The 22243-nt window shown below is 40.8% G+C and overlaps 1 protein-coding gene across 1 annotated transcript in view; it reads right to left on the bottom strand.

The window, feature by feature from the left end:
- Nucleotides 1–490: 490 nt before the first annotated feature.
- The window catches only part of LOC145404878 (uncharacterized), a 108439-nt gene continuing 86686 nt past the window's right edge, over nucleotides 491–22243 (bottom strand). Inside the window, exons 8-11 of the mRNA XM_080276379.1 lie at nucleotides 15295–15405; nucleotides 12711–12728; nucleotides 3062–3243; nucleotides 491–541 (exon numbers count right to left, since the gene is read on the bottom strand). Coding sequence (XP_080132505.1) covers nucleotides 491–541; nucleotides 3062–3243; nucleotides 12711–12728; nucleotides 15295–15405 — 362 coding nt within the window. The remainder of the gene's footprint in view (nucleotides 542–3061; nucleotides 3244–12710; nucleotides 12729–15294; nucleotides 15406–22243) is intronic.

The following is a 22243-nucleotide window of genomic DNA, read 5'->3' as shown; positions in this document are numbered from 1 at the left end:
GCGCTTGGGTCACGGGAACCTAGCAGCGCGCGACTAAAGCATAATGCACACGCTGTAAACAAATGCAACCACCAGGAAATCCAATACCAAAATGCTCCCACTTCGTTTTTTCCACGCAATAGAGTGATATTATCGTGTTATTAATTAATAAAGGCAGAAATTAAACTTTCATGATATTGTAAGATGGTTACTGCACTCTGTTTTAAACTGCGACTCTACTGTATTCTTAACCCCTTTGCTAACTGAGATCATTCATGTTGAGTACAAAATCATCTGGTGGTAGAGAGAGAGAGAGAGAGAGAGAGAGAGAGAGAATCAGGGGAGTCAAGGGGTTAAACCGGTGATACAGCTCACCATTCAAGATGAATTGATGTAAATTTTTTTTTTCTTTTTTTTCAGCCAAGTTAAAGTGGACAAAGTTTAGTTATACAAAACTGGCCTCCTCCAGTGGGGTTCTGGGTAGGGACTCTGGAGAAGCATGAGTGGTGGCTCAGAGGAAGGGGTTGTAGGATGAGCCACTGGAAGGCATCTGGGGTGCTGCCTGTTGGAATAACATGAGTAAGCAAATTATAGTCACTCCTCATATCACTCATTCACTGTAAAGCAGTGCATTATCATGGGAACACTTTTAAAATAATATGGCAATATTCATTATTAGACACTAAGGATGTATAGTAAACAGTTCACATTGAAACAGCTTGAGCTAGCATTTAACTCCAGATATTATTTCTTTAACCCCTCCATACCGGGCTATTTATAGCGCAGTTGTTCTCTCGTTACAGGAACTTTCCCCAAAATAGCAAGATTTGCCCTTTCCTCTCTTCCTTCCCTCCTCTTCTGTTTTTCTTTCCTTCATTCTTTCCTCTTCCTTCTGCCTACAGGTGACTTTACACTCCCTCTTCTTCTTTCTTTCCTTCACTCTTTCCTCTTCCTTCCTCTTCTGTTTTTTCCTTCATTCTTTCCTCTTCCTTCTGCCTATGGGTGACTCTACATTGAGTGACAAGCCAAATGATTTCCTGTACACCAGAAAACCATTTACTATGCTGGGTGGTAACCATATAACCAAATTATGGTGCCTGGTGGTTTAGTGGGCAACTAAGGCGCTCCAATTGGATTAAACCTGTGTAGGTTTATATCCAAGGGGTGGTTGGGGTTTACTGCTCACATAATGCTACTCAGAACTGAGTGAGGCTGATCACTCTCATCTTAAATGTTAGGACTGACTTGCCTAACCCTGGGTTCCTACGCTCCTCATGGGGTGGCACAGGATTGGATGATGGATGGATGGATCCAAACCTTAACATCTCAGAAATTATAAGAGTTAGGGAAACAAATTAAAGACCATATTACCAACCAAGGGGCGGATTCTGAAAGCTCAAAATCCTCACAAATCCACCATCTTTGGGCATAAGAGCAACTTTTCACTTAAGTGCATATTCTGGAGCCTTAGAAAACGAGCGCAAACCCTATGCGGCGTTGTCAATTCTCCTCGTAGAGTTGCGCCACGTGAGGGGCAGCCCTAAGTACATCGTAAGCCTTATAACTCTCCTATTTTTACAAATGTTGTAGCTCAAACATCCCCCAAATCCTCAGAATTAAATCATGCATCAATTAATCCTTAAGTGCATACAACTGTTGCGATTTTTCAAAAAATAATAAGTACAAGTGGCAACAGACCGTCATAGACGATGCCAGAATACTATACCGGAGCAAGTACTACTTCGACATATGTGGTAAAACTAGCACTGTCAGCCAACACTGCCTTTACTACATGCAAATTACAGCCTATTGATATAATGTTCACAAAAATTCGATTAAACAAGCCAGTGTTATGAAGAAACTCATCTAAAATATGGTGATAGCCTACATGACACAATGTCGAAAATATTATGAATCAGCGCACTTATTTCTTCCTCTGAGAAGTTCACTGCCCTTCTGTACTTAATATTTTGGTGGTCTTCCACTGCTTCAATACTGTCTTGGAAATTATGACTGGCGGTGTGGAAACATCGTCTGCTACCTCTATGACGTCATACTCCGGTGTACTGTGATTGGGTACTCAGGTTTAAATAGAGAAACCTTCCGCTCCTTGATTGGCCAACACTTGCGCTGGCGCAACCTGGTGTTGGTCTTAAGATTGTCGTACAACACTCTCCAGAATACCACTTGTCAAAACCTCGTATGCACATTGCAAAAGTTCTTGCAGATTTTCTCGTAACCCAGACACCTTTCAGAATCCGCTACCAACTCTTCTTCTTGCGAATGGTATGTAGGTCGTTGCATCAATGAGTAATGGCATGAGGAAGAGGACTATTTTTGCAGCATGAATGGAATGTGTTTGTGGGTCTGCCTGTGGCCCCGACTATAGGTTTGCTCTCAATGGGAGTCTCTCCCTGCTTTTAATGATGAGATAAAGTGGTGGTCACTTCAAATTGTGACGTAAAAACAAGGGCGATTCCAATCGACATCCAGTGCTGCCTGGCCACCAATTTTTTGACAGTTCCGACTGACACCCAGCAGTTGGGTTAAACTGGCACTGGGTTTTACATATAGATAAACCCAATCACAGAATCATGTATAACTGATGCTTGAATGTAATTTTAAAAACACCAGGGGGGATAACTTTTCTCAGTGGATCATAACCCACACTGAAAGTGATTTTAACTTACCACAGTTTTCTGGAACACATCTAAAATATCCAGTGAGAAGTTAATGTATGGCAAAACAACAAGGTGGACGGTATGACTATAATGAGAAGTGCAGTACCGGTACTGGTAATATTTGTGAGGCAAAGTAATATCTCCAGATTTATGTCATATATTGCTGTCATACCTCATCTTTGCAGTTTCCACTGCCAATTTCAGCTATTCGTGAATGGGTAATAAATCACAAAATATGCTATTATAAAATGAATTTTGGGATAAGTCAACAATCTGCTGTTAATTCATCTGAAAATACACTGCAAATAATCAGGGATGACTTTAATTAGTACAAACGCTATGATGAAATAAATGAACATAAAAGAAAATAGTATAATTATATTCATGAAAAAATATCTCACCATAAAAGGGTTGGCAGCCCCATTGGCAGTTCCATTAGCTGCCATCCACTGCATCTTGTTGTTTGGAGGGAAGTTAGCCCAGCCAGTTCCAGCACTGCCACTGCCACCAGCTGGAGAAGACCCATTGAGTGAAGCAGCTGCCACATTTCCTCCACCAAACTGATTGAAGTTGGGGTCCGGGGCTGCAAGAAGGCATGGAAGTGTAGTTAGTCCTTCTTCAATGTTGTTTCACTATATCAGCAGCTATAAAAATGAAAACCTTTTCTTCACTTAAAGTTGCTTGTGATACATTACTAAGTTGTTCTGATATCAGAAATGGGTGTATTTTTGTGTTTTTAACCCCTCAATCACGTACTAGATGCATACTTTTCTTCAAGTTGCTTCAATTACAAGATCATTTTGTCTGCACACATTCTACACCTTAAGAAAGAACTGATATTACAGACACACAGATACACAGACACACACACGGAGGTGTTCAAAAAGAAAACTGAACTTTTCCGATAGTGGACCAACTAGCTGGCAGAGTGTGACTGCTATGGGAGAACTGTGTAGGACGACTTCGAGCTTTAGTCTAACACTGGCAGCATCACGCCACAACACTTTGTCATCAAGGTACATGTGCTTTAGTGAATGTGTGTTTAGTGCACTTGGCCATTTGTCGTATGTCAAACAATGAAAGATCTTGAAGACCAATGTGCTTTACTGAAATTTTGTTTCAAATTTGGAAAAACTTTTATGAAGAGTTTCAAATGTTGCAACAGTCTTCTGGTAAGGACTATTTGTGCTATATGCAATGCCAAAAACCGTTATAGCAGTTCAAAGCAAGAAGAACATCCATTGAGGATGATCCCTAATCTGGACAGCCTTCCACATCAAGAGATGACAATCATGTTGACAGTGCATGCTGTAATCCATGAAAATCATTGCCTGACTGTCTGTCACATTTCCAAAGGAGTTGGCATCTGTAAAAGATTGTGCCACATGATTTCAACCAAAAAACAGAAGATGCATCGTATTGCTGCAAAATTTGTGCAACATCTGCTGACAGATGAGCAACAAGAGAACCGTGTCACAGCCAGTCAGTTGTTTGATTGTTTGTATGCTAATGAAAATTTTCTAAAAAATGTTATAATAGGCAATGAAGTGTGAGTGTATGGCTAAGATGCAAAACAAAAAGGCAGTCACTGCAGTGTAATGGAACATCATCACTATGACCAAAACAAGCATGTCAGTATGGATCAAATGTGAAGGTGATGTTAATCAGATTTTTTCACTGGAAGGGTGTCATTCATCATGAGTTTGTTCCACGTAGTCAGACAGTCAAAAAAGTTTTATTTGGATGTCCTGATGCGTTTGAGGAAGGCAGTACGAAGGAAGAGATCTGAGGTGTTGACAAGCAACACCTGGATGATGCACCATGACAATGTACCTGCTCACACATCACTCCTTATCTGTGACTTCTGGCAAACCACAAGAGGACTATCATCCCCCAGCTGTCCCACTCTCTGGACCTGGCCCCTGTGGACTCCCCATCCCCCATGTTGAAATCCCCCCTGAAAAGTCACCAATTTCAGACAAAAAAAGTTAAAAGATAATTTGCCAATTGCACAAAACACTGATTCACTCAAATGTGTGTACCTCAATGGCCAAGTGTCATGGCGTGATGCGGCTAGTGTTAGACTAAAGCTCAAAGTCATCACTACACAATGCTCTCGTCACAATCACGATACTGTATGCTGGCCAGTTGATGTGCTATTTAAAAAGTCCAGTTTCATTTGGGACTGACCTCCTGTAAACACATAAAAGAATAATTTGCTATAATATGCAATTTAAATTATTGAGGAAGAAGTGTGAGAAAGCCCCCCAAGCCTATTACAACAGAAACCTTGCTGCCAGGGTTAAAAGTGCTTGGAAATGTAACTCATTTGCAGGGGTATAAATTAGTAAAGGAAGGGCAGAGGCTAACAAACAATTTGGAACTGCAGTACAAAATTAAGAACTTGAGATCAGTTCATCAGTTCATTATTTGTGGGGTAGGGTGTAGTTAATGTCCTGATAAAAGGTCAGTAAATGTTACAAACCATTTTAACCCTTGGTTATAAACTAACCTAGGTTTGGTACCACTCCCATGCACAAAATATCCAAAGTAGTTTTATAGTGTAGCAAGCTGTAATGCACCCCTATCTGTCGCTTTAAACCCCTTTACTGTCTCTATCTTATGTCTGTTTTATCTCTGTTTAGCAGGATATGTTTCTATAAAGGAAATAAGTAGGCAAATTGGGGGATATAAATGGATTCTAGTGGGAAAGAGGAGGCCTAGCTCATGCTGTGGTTAACATATTAGCTCTATTTTACTGGATTAAATGGGCTGGGATACAGTCATTACTCGTTTTACAATGATTCGGTTTACGATAATTCGCTACAACGATAACAGAAAAGTTCCACCCCAAAGTTCGATTCACAATAAATTTCCCGCTATAACGATTTTGCCATTGGAAAGCGCCAGGCACAGGCGTAGGTGGAGACACTGTAGCACAGTCTGGTGCACTAGCCCTTACTGCCTCCCGTATGCTATGTTCTGCCTTCTGTATTGTACGAACAGTTGACTAATTCACCCCAAACATACGGTTCTGAGACAATTCACTATCAAAACATAGACGATTTCCCGTCAGGACAATTCGCACCCTGGACGATTCCCCGTCATTCTATAAATATACTTCTTATTGATTTACTAATACTTTAATAACTGATTTTCAGGGGGATTTTATAACTCATATAAGTAAAAAACAAGTGTCCTGTACATGCTAAATAAACTGGTATGTAAATAAATGACGGGGAATAGTCCTGACGACGAACTGTCACCGACATTCAATCCTTAAGTTTGTCCAACACTTTAACTTCCTCTGTCAGCGACATCACTTCATGAGTCCATTTTGGTGTGTTACCACATGCATCACTAGCACTGTGCTTAGCCCAATGTTGGCAAACAAGGCAAGCAATCACTGGAAGGCAGAAAAATATGCCACAAATAACAATTTGCGAGTCATGCATGGTTCAACCGTTGGATTCAAACTGACTGTATGGTGCGTGGTAGACCTCCCCCCCCACACACACACGTATGCACGCAGGCAGCAGGTGGGCATTTTTATATTTTATTTATTTCTCTTGTATATTAAAATTATTTATCTGAATACTATAATTTTATGTTTTAATTATTGTATGAAAAATTCGTGGATAACTGAAATCGCGTGAAAAAAGTTCGCGTGAATTAAGGAATTACTTCTGTAGATTTGTGTGCCCAGTGGTAAGGTCAGTGCCAGTGTAGGCCCCAGTGCTATGGTTGGTGCAGGTATGGGCTGGATTCCCCTCCACCTAACCTGTTCCTGTCTGACATAGAGGCTGACCACTAGTGCCTGTAGGCACAGGCTGTCCCCCAGCCTCAGGGGGGACGACTTGGAGACGACTTGGACCAACATAGGAAGGAATGAAGGTGGAGTTGTCATTTATGGTTCAGTGTTGGTTAGGTCACTTTGGGAAGTTGAGCTGACGTAACCCCCCTTTTATAATGGGTTTCAATCTCCAGATTTACGATAAAATTGGTATACGATAAGGTATGACCTGACGTAACCCCATCGTAAAATGAGTAATGACTGTACACAGATACAGTATATACATGGAGAACCAGGTTAATACATTAACTGAGTAAAGCAAAGGATCACTGTGTCTTAAAACTGATGACGGCAAATGCCAACATATAACTATAGTATAAAACATAAATCATAATCAAAATAACAAACAGAAGCAACAGCCATACTGTGGAAACAAAAACGATGGATGTCTGAAATATGATCATAGTAGCTTAGGTACAGAAATACGGCCACAATATCCAACAAAATACAGATAATACAACACATACATGTACACACAGCAAAAAAACTATCGTTACAGAGGGGTCCGATGTGTTTCATACTGAACAACCTGGCTGTCTCGCTAGGGTTGGTAAGCCTGACAGTGGGTGAGTTGCCAAATAGGACGAGGTAGAAATATGCATGGGAGAAGCAATGGATATAGCTTATAATAAATATACAACAAACACACACAGGGATACCAATGGAGGAGGCTGTTATCAAAAACCTTCATTCGTGTGTCATTTTATATCGCGCAGAAGGTGTAACGATAGTTTTTTTGTTGTGTGTACATATCCACAGCTACAACATAGCACAGCATAAAACTGAAAGCAAGCCTAAAAAAGGAATATCATCACAATAAAAATCTTGCTTCATACAGGGGACACCCAAACAGATAAGACTATGGTAGAAAATTTACCATACCAGTTTATTCTTACATTCTAATACTCTCCTGCCTTCTCTGTAACTTCTCTTTCTCTAGTACCATGTAATGTAAGTCCTACCCCACAGCATGCTAACTTGATAAATTACCATGCAGCAGGGAGGCTTTTATGGGACTGGAAAATGGGTGGCAACAGTGAGGAACACTGTACTTGGCTGCCAAACATAGGTCTAGAAAGGAGGTACACAGGACAAAATCTGAGTCTCAGAGACTTTTACTAGATAATCTACACATCACTGAATGGAAGAACATGGCATTTAAAGTAGCAAATCAGATGAAAAGGGAAAACAGGGATATCCTAGGTGAGCAATGTGTGAAGAATGATGAAGGAAAGGTAGTGGTTGACAGTGAGGATAAAAAAGATGCCTGGACAGAGCATTATAACCGGTTGCTGAATGAGGAGTTTGACTTGAACAGGGAAGGTTAGTCAGTGGATCCAGTGTCTGGCCCCTGGTCACTGACTGCTGATGCTACTGTAAGCAGGGCAATAGACAGGATGTAGTTGAGGCAGGCGGCAGGTGTGTTTGGGTTGACTGCCGAAATGCTGAAGGCATCAGGTGATATAGGAGTGGGGAAAGTTACTGATGTGATAAATATGATTATATATGGGTGTGTTGTCCCAGACAACTGGTTGAAAACTGTGACTGTAAATGTGTAGAAGGGGAAGGGTGATGCCCTGAAAAGAGGAAACCTTAGAGGTATAAAACTTTTGGACCACATAATGAAGGCAATCAGGAGAATCCTAGAAGGTATGATTTGCAAAAGCGTGAATACTGATGAGATGCTGTTTGGGTTTATGCCAGAGGGGGACCACTGATGCCATATTCATTGTCTGCCAGCTTCTGGAAAAATAAATAGGAAAGGTATGGGATCTGAACTTTGTTTCTGTTGATTTGGAGAAGGTCTTTGGCAAAGTCTCTAGGGGGGTGGTGAAGTGGGCAAGGAGAAAGCTTGGGACTGAGAAATGGCTGGTTAGAGTGGTTACGGCTATGAATGTGGGTGCTCACGCCCAGGTGAAAGCAAATGGAGATTTGAGTGATGAGATTTCTGCAAATGCTGGCATGCATCAGGGATCATAATTGTGCCCCATATTGTTTGTCACTGTGCTTCAAGCTCTCTCATGTTAGTTTAGAAATGGACTCCCATGGGAGATCTTGTATGCTTATGACTTAGCATTGATTGCAGAGAATGAAACGAAGGTGGAGGAAAGACTTAAGAAGAGGAGAGATGGAATGGGGCACAGGGGTTTGAGAGTAGAGGTGGATAAAACTAAAGTGATGATACCTAGTGCTGGTGGCTGTGCTGTCAAAGTAGAAACTGGCCACGTGCAGTCTGCCACAAGGGTGCAAGGGTGTGGGATGTAACTCCATATTATGCAGTATTTGTGATAAGTGGGTACATAAGAGGTGTAGCAATATGAGAGGTCGAGTGCGAGATGCTGATTTCATGTGTGAGGTGTGTCAGGGAAAGCATATAGGAATTGCCAAGTGTGAAAGGACTGAGCTTGCTGGAGGGTCTCTTGAGTGTGTGGAAGAGATTGTCAGATGTGAAAAGACTGATCCTGCTGGTGAGTCGTGAGTGTGTAGAAGAGTTTTGTTATCTGGGGGACATGTTATGTACTGGAGACGGGGCTGGAGTTAGCTCTGTGGTTAGGGTATGGAGAGATTGGAGGAAGTTCAGGGAGATGTTGCCTCTCCTGACAATGAGAGGGCTCTCCCTCTGTGATAAGGAATCTTTGTGTGCAGCATGTGTTAGGAGTGCAGTGGTGAATGGTAGTGAGACCTGGGCTGTAAAGATGTGGATATTTGTAAGCTCCAATGCACAGAAATGACAATGATTAGATGGATGTGTAATGCCTCCTTGAATGCAAAGCCTGGAGGGGCTAGGTTTATGACTGAAACTTTGAGAGGACGGAAGGGACTGGAGTGTATTGGTGCTGTGATGAGGGGGGGGCAGACTAAGATGGTTTCAACATGTGGAGAGGATGGAGGATGGCAAATGGGTGTGGAAAGTGAGAAGTGTGAACATCGGGGGCAGGGTTGTGAGGGGTGGGGGGAGAACATGGGATGAGGTCATACAGTGTCACTACAGGGATAAATGACTGAATTTGGAGGCTGCCAGAGATCAGGCAGCGTAGACAGCCACCATTAGGTGACAAAGGCCAATGCATGCAAGCATGTTGGAACCTTTATAAATTAACTGATACGATGATTATTGAAGCTTGTGATATCCCAAGATGATTAATCAATTATCATCAGAATATTTATATGATATAAACATTGGCAAGGAAGTAATACAAGCAAGTACTATAATGCATATTCCTGAAATCAAATTTATCATCGCTGGGTAGAATCACCAGGCATTTCACAATACCCACTGCTTATGGGATCAGGCTGCCTAATGCAAAGTGTGCACTGATACTTTTTGGATTAAGTTTACAGTACATGTTATCCTAGCCAACACCATCTATAATTAGAACTGAATAAAGCATCAATATATGGGTAAATCAAACATTTTGGTGGGATATTTTTCTTGCATGTACAGTATTACAGTTATATGCATGCACACACACACACACACACACACACACACACACACACACACACACACACACACACACACACACACATGCATGTGTGTGCCCACACACACACAAGGACAGGCATGCACATGCATGCATGCATGTGCCAACACACACAAACACACACACACACACACACACACACACACACACACACATTTACAGCAACAGGATTTGTAAAAAATGTAGATTAATAATAATACTGTAATAATAATAATAGTTCGGCTTTTGTTTCTCAAAAGTGCCAGTTCTTCCCAAGGGATCTGCTTGCACTCAAAACATGTATGCACCTTTGCAATCACAAGAATTACGGTATCACTCACATATAATGCAAACTGTATCTGCAGAAGTAGCAGCAACCAAACCCTGTAATCATCTATTACACCATCTCTCTTGAGATCATAACTTCTCAGAAAGAGAATGGTTCTAAGAGTAAGGGATTAAGGAAGTTTGTTGCTACAAGAGTAAGGGAGTGTCTGCTTAGATGGTATGGCCTTACGGAAAGACTGGATACAAATAGGGTGGTGATAAGGGCACGTGTTAGATTGAAGGTGGGATATGGAATTGTAGGAGAGACATGGCAAACAAGTACAGGTATCCTCTATATTCACGGGTCTGCTATTTGCAGATTTTTGCCATTCAAGGGTTAACAAAAAACTCAAAGTACAGTTGCTTCAGGTGCCTTTTGGGATGGTTTAACAACCTGTGTTATGAAGAATTCTCAAAATCACATTAATCAACTCTAATCTAAGGCATGATAGTGTTTGGGAGTTCTGCAAGGATGCTTAGGTAATCACATACCCAGTTACTAAATTATGACTTCACAAGCTGCTTTTGGAGAATGCCAATTATGCATGGATTTCTGCCATTTGCAGGAATCTTAAAACATATCCCCACATATATGGATAGCTGACTGTACTGTATATGTGAGAAAGAGGTATGTCAGTTATGGAAGGTAAGTAAATAACAAGGGATCTGAATGGATGGATGATGTACGTACAGAGATGAACATGATGGGCTGCACCAGTTTCCTTTTTTGCTTACCAAACTTTGATCCTTATAAGATATAGCATATTTGTGGTCCCAGGGCCAAACAGTAAGTACAGTAGTACAGCTACCTCCTCTATATTTTATATACTGTACTCAAAACATTCAAAATATGAGATTAATTATGATAGGCCAGGGAATAGTAAAGGCAGGATATGAAGCACTTAGAAAAGTAAGAGCAAACTTGGCAAAACCAAGCCTTGAGAAAATGAAGCTTGAAGTTTGTGCATTTTCAAAGCATTACAATACTTGCATCTTCCTCTTCACTGTGGTCTTGTTTGAAAGGATTTTTTTAAGTAGAATATGATATACAGTATGTCCCAAGAAACTTTTAAGTACATGAACACTGATATTTGCATAGTTGAGAGAGAGAGAGAGAGAGAGAGACAGACAGACAGAGAGAGAGAATTTGCAAAAATGCAGTTTTGTACATAGAAAGATGACTGAGGATCATCACTGTTGCTCATTCTGACAATTTATGAAAGACAAAAATTACAGTTTATAGTGACTGTCATAGGTCATTTCCAGCTAGCACAGAGACAGCATATAAAATGAGCTCCAAGGGCACCAAAGCAGGCTGAGAGTGGAGGTGCTGATTAGCTCCCACAACTCGTCCAGCTGGTTCAAATTTGTAACTCTGCACATAAATGGTCACCAGGTCAAGTAGGTAGTGCACTCTTGCTTTACTCTGAGCTCATCCGAGGCAGCACAAGTACGAGTATGTTCAGCTAAGCCTGAGAATTTTACACCGCTTTTGACCCAACATAGATTCTAAATACTAAACAAAACACACCTTGCCATAAGACAGAGCAGAAGTTAAGAAAACAGTGATATACAAATAGCATTATTATTAGGGTGATTATCATCCTCTTGCTTTTCTAAATGTCTCATATTACACACTGCATAATATTACCCTATCAATCTGTTTTATTCACACTCATCCTCTTGCTTTTCTAAATGTCTCATATTACACACTGCATAATATTACCCTATCAATCTGTTTTATTCACACTATCTCCAGACAATATATAATAGGTTTAGAGAGAAATTTCTATCTGGAGTGATTAGACATATGCCTTCCTCAACCCCTCAATAAGAGAAGGTTCCTATGTTAATCAAGAAGTCTGGTGGTGGCAAGAATGAAATGAAAAATACATCTGGGGGGTGAATGAGTTAACACTAATCAGTAAACTGCTCTGCATTTCAGAAATGGGAATAACACAGAAAATGCAACTACAAGAATATTGCTGAAGGCGGCACGTGCAGTGGAAGACCTTAAAAGAAAATAAAGTAACTGCCACATTCAACTATTGATGGGACTGGTATAATGCTCTAAGGATATATCAACTTAACCCCATTACTGTATATCCAGTGACTGTCTTTTCATTTTTATCAGGTCACCACTAGATGATTTAAATTGGCTTAAGGGAGGTAACTTATTGTGAAGAGACATGAAGGCCATAACCAACTTCTCCAATTCAGATGGACTCCCATAGGCTGAATGAACTGTCTGGAAATGGTAAGAACACAAGTGAAATAGGTAATCAGAATGAGGAGTTAAAAGATGGCCAAGTACACACACTTCTCTCCAACACTTAACCCCCATACTCCCAAGGTGGCAAATAAATACATTCCACATAGACAGGTATGAAAGATGTCTCTACTTACCCCACATCCTATATAAAGCTGTGAACCGTGAGGAATAAACAGTGTTAATAAAGCTGTGGAAAACTTCATATTTTATCATATATAATCCAAAATCCATACCCATTTCTCCTGGCAACAAATTTCAGCATATACTCATTCCTAATGCTCTACTTTCATTACAGATATGGATTCTGTTATTAACAATCATATTAATACTGACAATGTGCTGGTACTGTACAGATAAATTTAGAAAACACAGACCTAATGAGAACCCTTTAGCTAAATACTAAATAAGCAAAGACTAACAGTTTATGATTCACTTAGCTTGTACTCTGTATTACAACAGCAGTACTGTATTTCATGATATGCCCATGTTTAATACAGTGTTCAATAATACAAAGAAATAATCTGGGAGCTTGACTTGAATAGGTAGCATGCTTGAAATGAACTACTATACAGCAAAAACATCAATATACTGGACTAATAGGTCCAAAGAAGATATAATTATGAGATCTATGATTATAAAGAGGGTGGTCCATAGATAAACTCTTCTTTCACTTTCATCGGTGATTTCTTATGCACTGTGGGGATGACTCAGTCTGTGTTAACAATGTCTGTTCTGCACAATTTATTCACTTCCTATTTCCACTGCCATATCCATCCCCACATTAGAAGACTGAGCCATCCTCACTAAACATAATATACTGCCAGGTAAGTTTCTAGTGGATAACTATTTACGAGCTTCCCTGTATACACAAGTGTAAAGTCCAAGTTAATCCAGCAATTCAAATACAGTCTTACCTCAGGAGTGCATGCACTCTTTTAATGACTTTGAACATTTTACCCTAAGGGGCCTCTATTAAGATGAATAAAATTACCTGGCATTACTGGTAATGACAAAAAAATACGAAGTATAGTATGTCACATATGAATCTGGGAGAGTATCAGTGTGACCTGGTAGTACAGCAACTGGATCACCTGGTAACCTTGACAAATTCAGACTTGTGTTGGCAGTAGTAAGACCAATGAACTGGGTTGCCAATCATTAGTTGAAATGGCCACTTAAATGTAATATATATTCTGGCATGCTGGACTGCTGGACCAAACCTCTGCTCCAAAATGATGCTGTCATCGGTGCAAATGTGGAATCCTGTGTATTTTTGAGTTGAAGAGATCATTTTCCTTCTCACATGTTCTGTATCAAACTATTCCAGGATGTGTTTTCAAATAACACAAACTTTTTCCACACTGAAATTTATCTATGTCATTAGGGAGGTGGTACAAGGTATCTCAAGTGACTAAAATTAATTTGGAGGAGGAGGGTCAAATTTTGATAAAACTGAGTGTGGATGTGCTGGTAAAAGCCAAATATCATCAAGACCTTAGTAACATCACTCTTATAAAAGACTAGATATAAAAAAAACTACAAAAAACTAAAGAAAGATATGCCAATTACAACTCACCACAGTTCCATCACTCCCATTGAAGCCCATCATAATTCCACTCATTAAAATTCCATCATGCCCATCAACCTACCACCAGTCACTACAATTCCCCCCAAATATATCACTGATTATCACTGCCTCAATTCTTGAACGCCTGTCAAAAATTATCACAACTTCCTGATGCTGATATACAAATATTTCATTGTTTCTCCTATTCACTGATCTTCCTTTCCTACTCCTCTTCACCACCACCACCATCACCATCACCATCCAGACCTATTTTCTAACTAAGCCCATGAACTGTGGCACGCAGCCACAGCTGCTACTAGGTGCACTGCAATATACAGTTCCAGCGTCGGGTTGAATATTTAATTTTCTGCACATTGTTGACGAATGACTTGAAACTGTCATATGGAGACATCTTGGGCATTTTCAGCTACTCATAGCATACCCCACATATATCTCATTAGTCACCATTTGGTATGATGGAAAGTCAAGGACATGTCCACCAAACATCAAAAATTCACTACAATTACACAAAGGTCCCATCCTTCCTCTCAACTCTTCAGTCGTAAACCTAGCCTCCCCAGGCCTCACATTCCATTTAATCATTGTCATTTCTGTTTGTCTGAGCCTACAAATATTATCTTCTTTTACTGCCCAGGTCTCACTACTATACAGCATTACACTCCTAACATGTGCCACATACAAAGATCCCTTACCACACAGGGAGAACCCTCTCTATGTCAGGAAAGGCAACAGCTCCCTGAACTTCCTACACCCACTCCTTGCCCTTGCAACAGTGACAGCTCCAGGCACACAGCCCATTACGTCTCCCAAATAACAAACTTCTTCCATGCACTCAAGAGACACACAAGTACAATCAATCCTATCACACCAGACTATCTCTCTATGCTCAACTCTGCTTTCCCATTATAATTTCCTCATAACTTGAGACAATAAACTGAAACAAACTGCATTTGTAGTTTCTACGACATTAACAAATAATTTTAAATGCAGCAAAATATTGACGTAATTACCCCATTTTAAGGAAAGGTGTTATGAACACAACCATGAGTTCTACTGTACACTACTTGTTCAATCTCAAGGATCTCACAAATTACAGAGTGACTAAGCATATGCATGTCAAATGTACTTACTGGCACCAAAGGGGTTGTGCTGCACCATAGAACCAAAGCCTTGGTGTTGTGTGGGTGGTCCTCCCATCCCCACACCCCCATTCATCCATGGACCTCCACTGTTATTACAACCTGTTGATCAGGGGCAGATGGGTTACAACAATAAGCTGCTGTCATCATCATCATCATCATCATCATCATCAAAACTCTATTTCATACTATTAACCCATTCAATCTGATGAAATCCTAAATTTTATTCTCATTACTTTAAACCATTCCTATTCAGCTCAAATTTTTTGACCTCGAGGGACTGGATATTGCATTCATTTAATCTCTTCACTACTAGAGGTCTGCCTTCTAACACTTAAATCTTCCCATTATCTTCAAACTATAGTAGATGCTCGATTTAACAAACTAATTCAGCCAACCCCCATTCCATTATCTCAAATTTTCTGTTAAATCAACTTCCATATCCAAGCCTCAATAGGAAGGAAAATTTTTTGGTAGTTTGAGCTATTTACTGCTAAATCCTTAATGGCAACCCAAACCTAGCAAACTATGCTAATTCTCAATGCTACATACAGCAGTCTGAACCCATATAACCAATATCCCCAGAAATGCATTACTGTGTACGGAATTTCCTTAACCCCTACACCGCGGGGTTGTTTTTGTGCTCCTTGCGCGTCCTGGGAGGATATTGCGCTCCAACTGACTTTTTAAAAATATTTGCCAAAAATCAGTTATTAGTCCTAGAATATTAAAATTATATATGCATATGGCACATACCTTCAGCTTTCCCCTGGGATGTTTGTTGAGCCTTCGTCGACAACCGTAGGACTTGTGGAGACTTCTGAAGTTGGGTAACGAAGTCTCCACTTTACACTTCCCAATACCCCGTAATATGGTTACCACTGCCTGATATTATAACTACAAACACTATTCTATGAATTTCAAGTAGTTTGGAATCCATATTCCAAAAAAAAAAACTGTGAAATCAATGTAAATTACGAATGCATACGAGCTTTCCTCCTGTGCTGGTTCCCCGATGGTATTCTGAGGCAGAGCTGTCATTTATTATTTATAAACACACTCACACTTTATATTCCTAGTACTTTATTACACTTATTTATATATACAATATTCATCTGTAAGTTTCTTTCAGTACTAGTAGTTTATTTTCACTCCAGGCATTCACTTTCTCATACTGTATACTAGCGTAGAGATCGAAGCTGTCACTTTCACTTTCAAACTTTCAGTATTCATACATGCTAGAGCGAAACTTTCACTTTCATTCCTCCTAGTATATATACTCGTATTCTTATATTACTATTTATTTACATTTCTGTTTACATTCTCTGTTTTCTTTACATTATTTACATTTCTATTTTATTTACACTATGTTATGCACTGTCACTTGCAGTAACTTATAAAACTATTTTCCACTGTTCAGTTATACTGTATTTACATTCATTGCTTTCACTTGCTGTTTACACATTATTTACATTTCCACTTGCACTGTTTTAGAGTCACCAGAAAGATTGTAGTCACTGTCCATCATTATCATTGATACATTACCCAGTTCACGTTCCACAGCAGAGTCACTTAGCCCTTTACCCCTACACACGAGGTTTAGTTGGGGTAGAGGTCACAGGGCCCTTTGCATGGGGCTAAAAAGCGGTGGAATTGGACAAGTGTGAATCCGATGTGGTTTCACCTTGAAAGACGACAGTAAACTGAATGGAATGCTGTGGCCTAGGGGCACTGAAGGGTTGCCAATGTCAGCGTGGTGACAGCTGCTAATATAAACGCTATGAAATGATTGGCAAGAAATCTAGACAATACATAATAAATTAGGTAGTTCCAGGTGAATGTAAATATCATTTAGGCTTCTCCCTTCCTTTCTTATATATATTTTTATTATGAGAACAGGTCATACGGCATATTTCAAGGGGAAATAAACAGGGAAAATTAGCGAACGAGTGCACGTGAGGTGTTGCCAGGTGATAATTAGCCCATTCCAGATGTATGGCAGTATCAATTACCTTTTCTCTTTCTTTTATATATTATTTTGTATAAGAATAGGGCAAAGGGCACATTTCAATGGATAAAATGAGTGGAAAAATCCGTCCAGGATTTGTGTAGCGCAGCGCAGCTGGTCAGGCGGGAGGAGAGGGTAATGCAAGGGAGGTAAGGAGGGGGGGGGGGTCAAGGACAGGAGAAAAATGGCTAAATTGTCAACAGTGGATGGGAGTACAGGTGACATTAGCAGAACTGAGTATAGCTGGACACTGGTAGTACTGATAGATGATACATGCCACCACTTGAAAGCCCAGGCGAATTCAAAATAACACAGAATTGCAAAAGTGACGTGCCGCGGTGTGATCCCTTGCTCCCAAGCGTCACGAAAGTGACGCCCCACGGTTAAGGGGTTAATGGAATAGTGATCCCTCATTTATCCGGACATAAAAGAGCCAAAGGCATGTCCGGGCAGTGGGCACATTCAAATAATGAACACTATCCCCCTACCACACCCAGACCCTACCTATACACACCTCCAACCTATACCTAACTTATGTGTACAGTATCTATGCTTATTTTGACAGTGCTTTCCAGTCATTCAGGCACATTTAGACATTAAAACACATGAATATCCAAAGTAATGCTAAACACCACGAAAACCATGCAGAAAAACAACTGAAAACTCGCCAATTTCATACATTCCCCCCCAGTCGTCCCCCACAGTACCACACAATTACTCTCCTCAAATACACCACATCACTAACATACCCAACATCATCCTGGGTGGTGATTTCAACGCTAAGGTGTCAGCCTGGCACGTCAACAACCCTGACACAGACAGAGGTCTGGTACTACAATCCGGAACAGATAATCTTTTCATACTCAATAATCTCCATCAACATTCCCATATCTCACACCAAGCCCTCCTCCTCCCATCATCCCCATACATCACCTTTTTCTCCTCAAACCTTGCCCCCACAACATCCTGGAGAGTGGTCAAAACCACTGGCTCTGACTACCTCTCAATCATCATCACTACCAAAACCAGAATCACCCCAGCTGGCCACAGACACACACTAATTATAAGAGCGAAAACTGGAAGGTCGTCACAAATGAAACAGAACACTTTGAAACATTAAACAGTACACCCATCACGAACACTAACACCCCTGTGCACACCTTCAATACAATTATTCAAATTGCAGACAAAAGACACATCCCTAGAGGCAACAGAAAGAGATACAACCCCAACTTCACACCAGAAAATTATGGCCTCATCAGTCAATGCAACACACTACAACACTCCCCAACACCCCTTACACAAGGCACTGTACAACAACTCCAAGAACTCAACACTCAAATAAACATTAAAATATCAGAACAGCAAACACTAAATTGGAATAATTATCTCCAAACACCTGATCACAAAACAAACACCAGCAAGCTCTACAAAACACTAAACACCATCACACTCTCCAACAGCAACACTACACAATCACATGCTGCCATCACAACAACAGACACCATACCCTCGAACAAACAACAAGCAAACACTCTCATCAATCACTTTTCACATGTCAGCCATCTAAACCCCCACTGCGACGACCGATGTGTCATCCAACACAAGAGACAGTTCCCCACAGACCCAGACTTCGCACCTTTCACTTACAACCAGACAAAGCACATCACTAGCAACCTAAAGCATTCATCTGCCTGTGGACCAGACAACATAAGCAACATACACCTTAAACACCTTGGACCACAAGGCATATAAGCACTCATCAACATATCATACTACAGCTACTCACACAACATAATACCCAGCATCTGGACGCATGGCACTGTCATCACCATCCACAAACCCAACAAAGACCCCTCATTACCTTCCTCACACCGCACCGTCACACTCCTCTGCACCCCCTCCAAAATCAATGAAAGACTGGTATCACAACTATTTATACCTCATATCCCCCTAGCCCCATCACAACGTGGGTTTAGGCCATTACACTCCACAAACACTCTTCTTACAGACCTTGCACAGAGAATTTTTGATGGCATCAATTCAGCTAGGCCACCACACAGAACACTCCTAGTCACACTAGACATTAGCAAAGCTTTTGATGCCATCCCCTGCCACAACCTCACAAACAAAATATTCAACACAAACATGCACAATAACACAAAAAGATGGCTGGCAAACTATTTAGCAGGCAGTGCACATGTAACATTTACCCATCAGTCATCGTACATCAGAAACTTCACAAACAGTATCCCCCAAGGATCTGTTTTGTCCCCTACTTTCATTAACCTATACATGCACGACATACCCACACCCCACACACCACAGATACACGTAGCTTCCTCCGCGGACGACATAACACTAACGCACACACCAAAATGCAAACACAGCCGCACAGATCCTCCAATCTAACCTCAACACACTACAGGAATGGTTCACCACAAACAGGCTCAAAATAGCCCCAGCCAAAACTACAGTGACCCTTCTCAAACACTGGACAGCAGAATAGTCACATTCCAAATCTCATCATAAACAACACTCTCCTACCACACACACACACACACACACACACACACACACAAAATCCTTGGTGTAACATACAATACATCAATGTCATTTCAACAACACATCACAAACATTAAAGATATATTAACACCAAGACTCAACGCCTTAAGGTCACTTGCCCATACAACAATTAGACACAAAGACACCACCACCACAGTATACAAACAATATATACGTTCAGTTATGAATTATACAAGCCCTGCTTGGGCTTCTAACCTCACTAAAACACACTACAACACTCTACAGACCATACAGAACAAGGCCCTAAAAATAATCACAGGCTGCACAGCTACTACACCCACAGACTACATACACCAAGAAACCAAAGTCCTCAAAGTCAAAGATTATCTAGACATAAGAGGCACATAAATTCTTGCCGCAGCCTCCACAAACCCACACCATCCACTACACTACATGGCAGCACATCCTCACATACCAAGCAACATCAAAACAACACCCAGCACACGATATCATACACAAATAACGTCATCTCTCCCCCCTCACCTGCCTCAAACCAGCTTCCAGAGACATATCCATACTCAAATCACTCGCCGCTCCATTCAGTCACTTAAAGACAACACACTGCTGTATGCACGGCCTCCTGATATCCACCCTTCTGAATCCTATCTCCTTCATGGGGACAGGGTCCACCTGGCCAGGCTGAGATGTGGGCATCATCCAGCCCTCTTAAGTTACCAGAAGAGGCTGGATGACTCCATCGCTGATGCCTGTCCAAAATGTAACACAGCACCCCAAACTATTAAGCACATTATAGAAGACTGCACTGCACACAATCACCTACACCAACACCACAACATACTCCTTGAAAACTCCGTGAGAAAGCCCTGTCTCAGCCATGGCCTTCCTTAGGGACTCAGGGCTGTTCGGCCAGACTGCCTTTTTTTTTTTTTAATGCAAGGAAGAAGGAACCAAAGGCTGCAAGCCCACAATTATTGTTCCTTCCAAGAGATAAACAAAGTACAAGAGAGAGCCAAACTCAAGATCCGATCATTTCGAGATGCCTGGACACACTGCGTTTGAAATACTGGAGGTCATAGGAAGCAGGATATACAGACAGAGGGAGACAATTCCAGAGTTGACTTGTTGCATAAATGAAGGACTGGGAGTAACGGTTAACTCTTGCATTAGAGAGCTGGACAGAAAAGGGATGAGAGTTTGCTGCTAGATGGGTGCTATGTGCCCGTCGTGGAGGTGGAGGAATGCATGCAGACAGTTCAGAGGAGCAACTACTACTACTACACCCTACCTAAACACCACTGTATGTACAGTACCCCTCCTAATATTGGCACTGTTTTCAGGTCAATCTGCCATATTTAGACATCAAAACACACATAGGAATATCCAAAGTAATGCTAAACACCAAGAAAACCACGAGGAAAAAATGATGAAAATCAAAAAGCACCAACCTATACACGACTGTATGTACAGTACCCCTCCTAATTTTGGTGCTGTTTTCAGGTCAATCTACCATATTTAGACATCAAAGCACACACAGGAATATCCAAAGTAATGCTAAACACCAAGAAAACCAGGAAAATAAAAATGAAAACCAAAAAACACCCGACCTATACACGACTATGTACAGTACCCCTCCTAATTTTGGCACTGTTTTCAGGTCAATCTGCCATATTTAGACATCAAAACACACATAGCATTATCCATATTAATGCTAAACATCATAAAAACAATTCATAAACAATAAAAATCCACAATAAAACTGATGACGGTTTGAAAATCTGTTGTCTGTGACAAGTTATTGCTCCCGGGGCTCAAAAAAAATTCCAAAGCCAAATATGTCACTGTAAATTGGTTATATTGGTATAAATGGTATACCATCATCTTTGCTGGTGTTTATACTAGAAGATAGGCTAATAAAACACATAAAACTAATAAGTAAAAATACAGAAAATCACCAATAATAAAAGTGTTCAGGAGTAAAATGTACCTTCATATAACTTCCCACCATCCTAGTTCAAAATTCTGCCAGCATCTTCCAAGAGTTAAGTATAAGTATAGATGCAGAATTTGATGTGCTTTTCCATGGACTTTGCAGAATTTTGATATGTCTAATAGTAGTCAAATAAATCGCAAAAAAAAATGTGAAAACTCACAAGTCGAGTTATAACCACACAGGAGGGTAGGGACTGAGGGATGGGGGAGCCGGGAGGGTATAGCAGAGGGACGAGAGGGAAGGAGAAGCGAGGCTGTGGGCAGGATTCTCCCTGTTCTGTCAACAGGCAGACAGGCACTTTTGCCGTACGTTTACTTGTGGCTTGTGGTCTGTTAGACACCGAGTAGCCATGCAGAAACACAACTCACCATAACCCGGGGACTTTTGGCCTTCAG

Source organism: Coenobita brevimanus, chromosome 65 (assembly GCF_032717465.1).
Source record: "Coenobita brevimanus isolate Jiangsu-jjx chromosome 65, ASM3271746v2, whole genome shotgun sequence".
Classification (NCBI taxonomy): Eukaryota; Metazoa; Arthropoda; class Malacostraca; order Decapoda; family Coenobitidae; genus Coenobita; species Coenobita brevimanus.
Note: the sequence above shows the minus strand (reverse complement) of the source record. Positions and strands in the feature narration are given on the sequence as shown.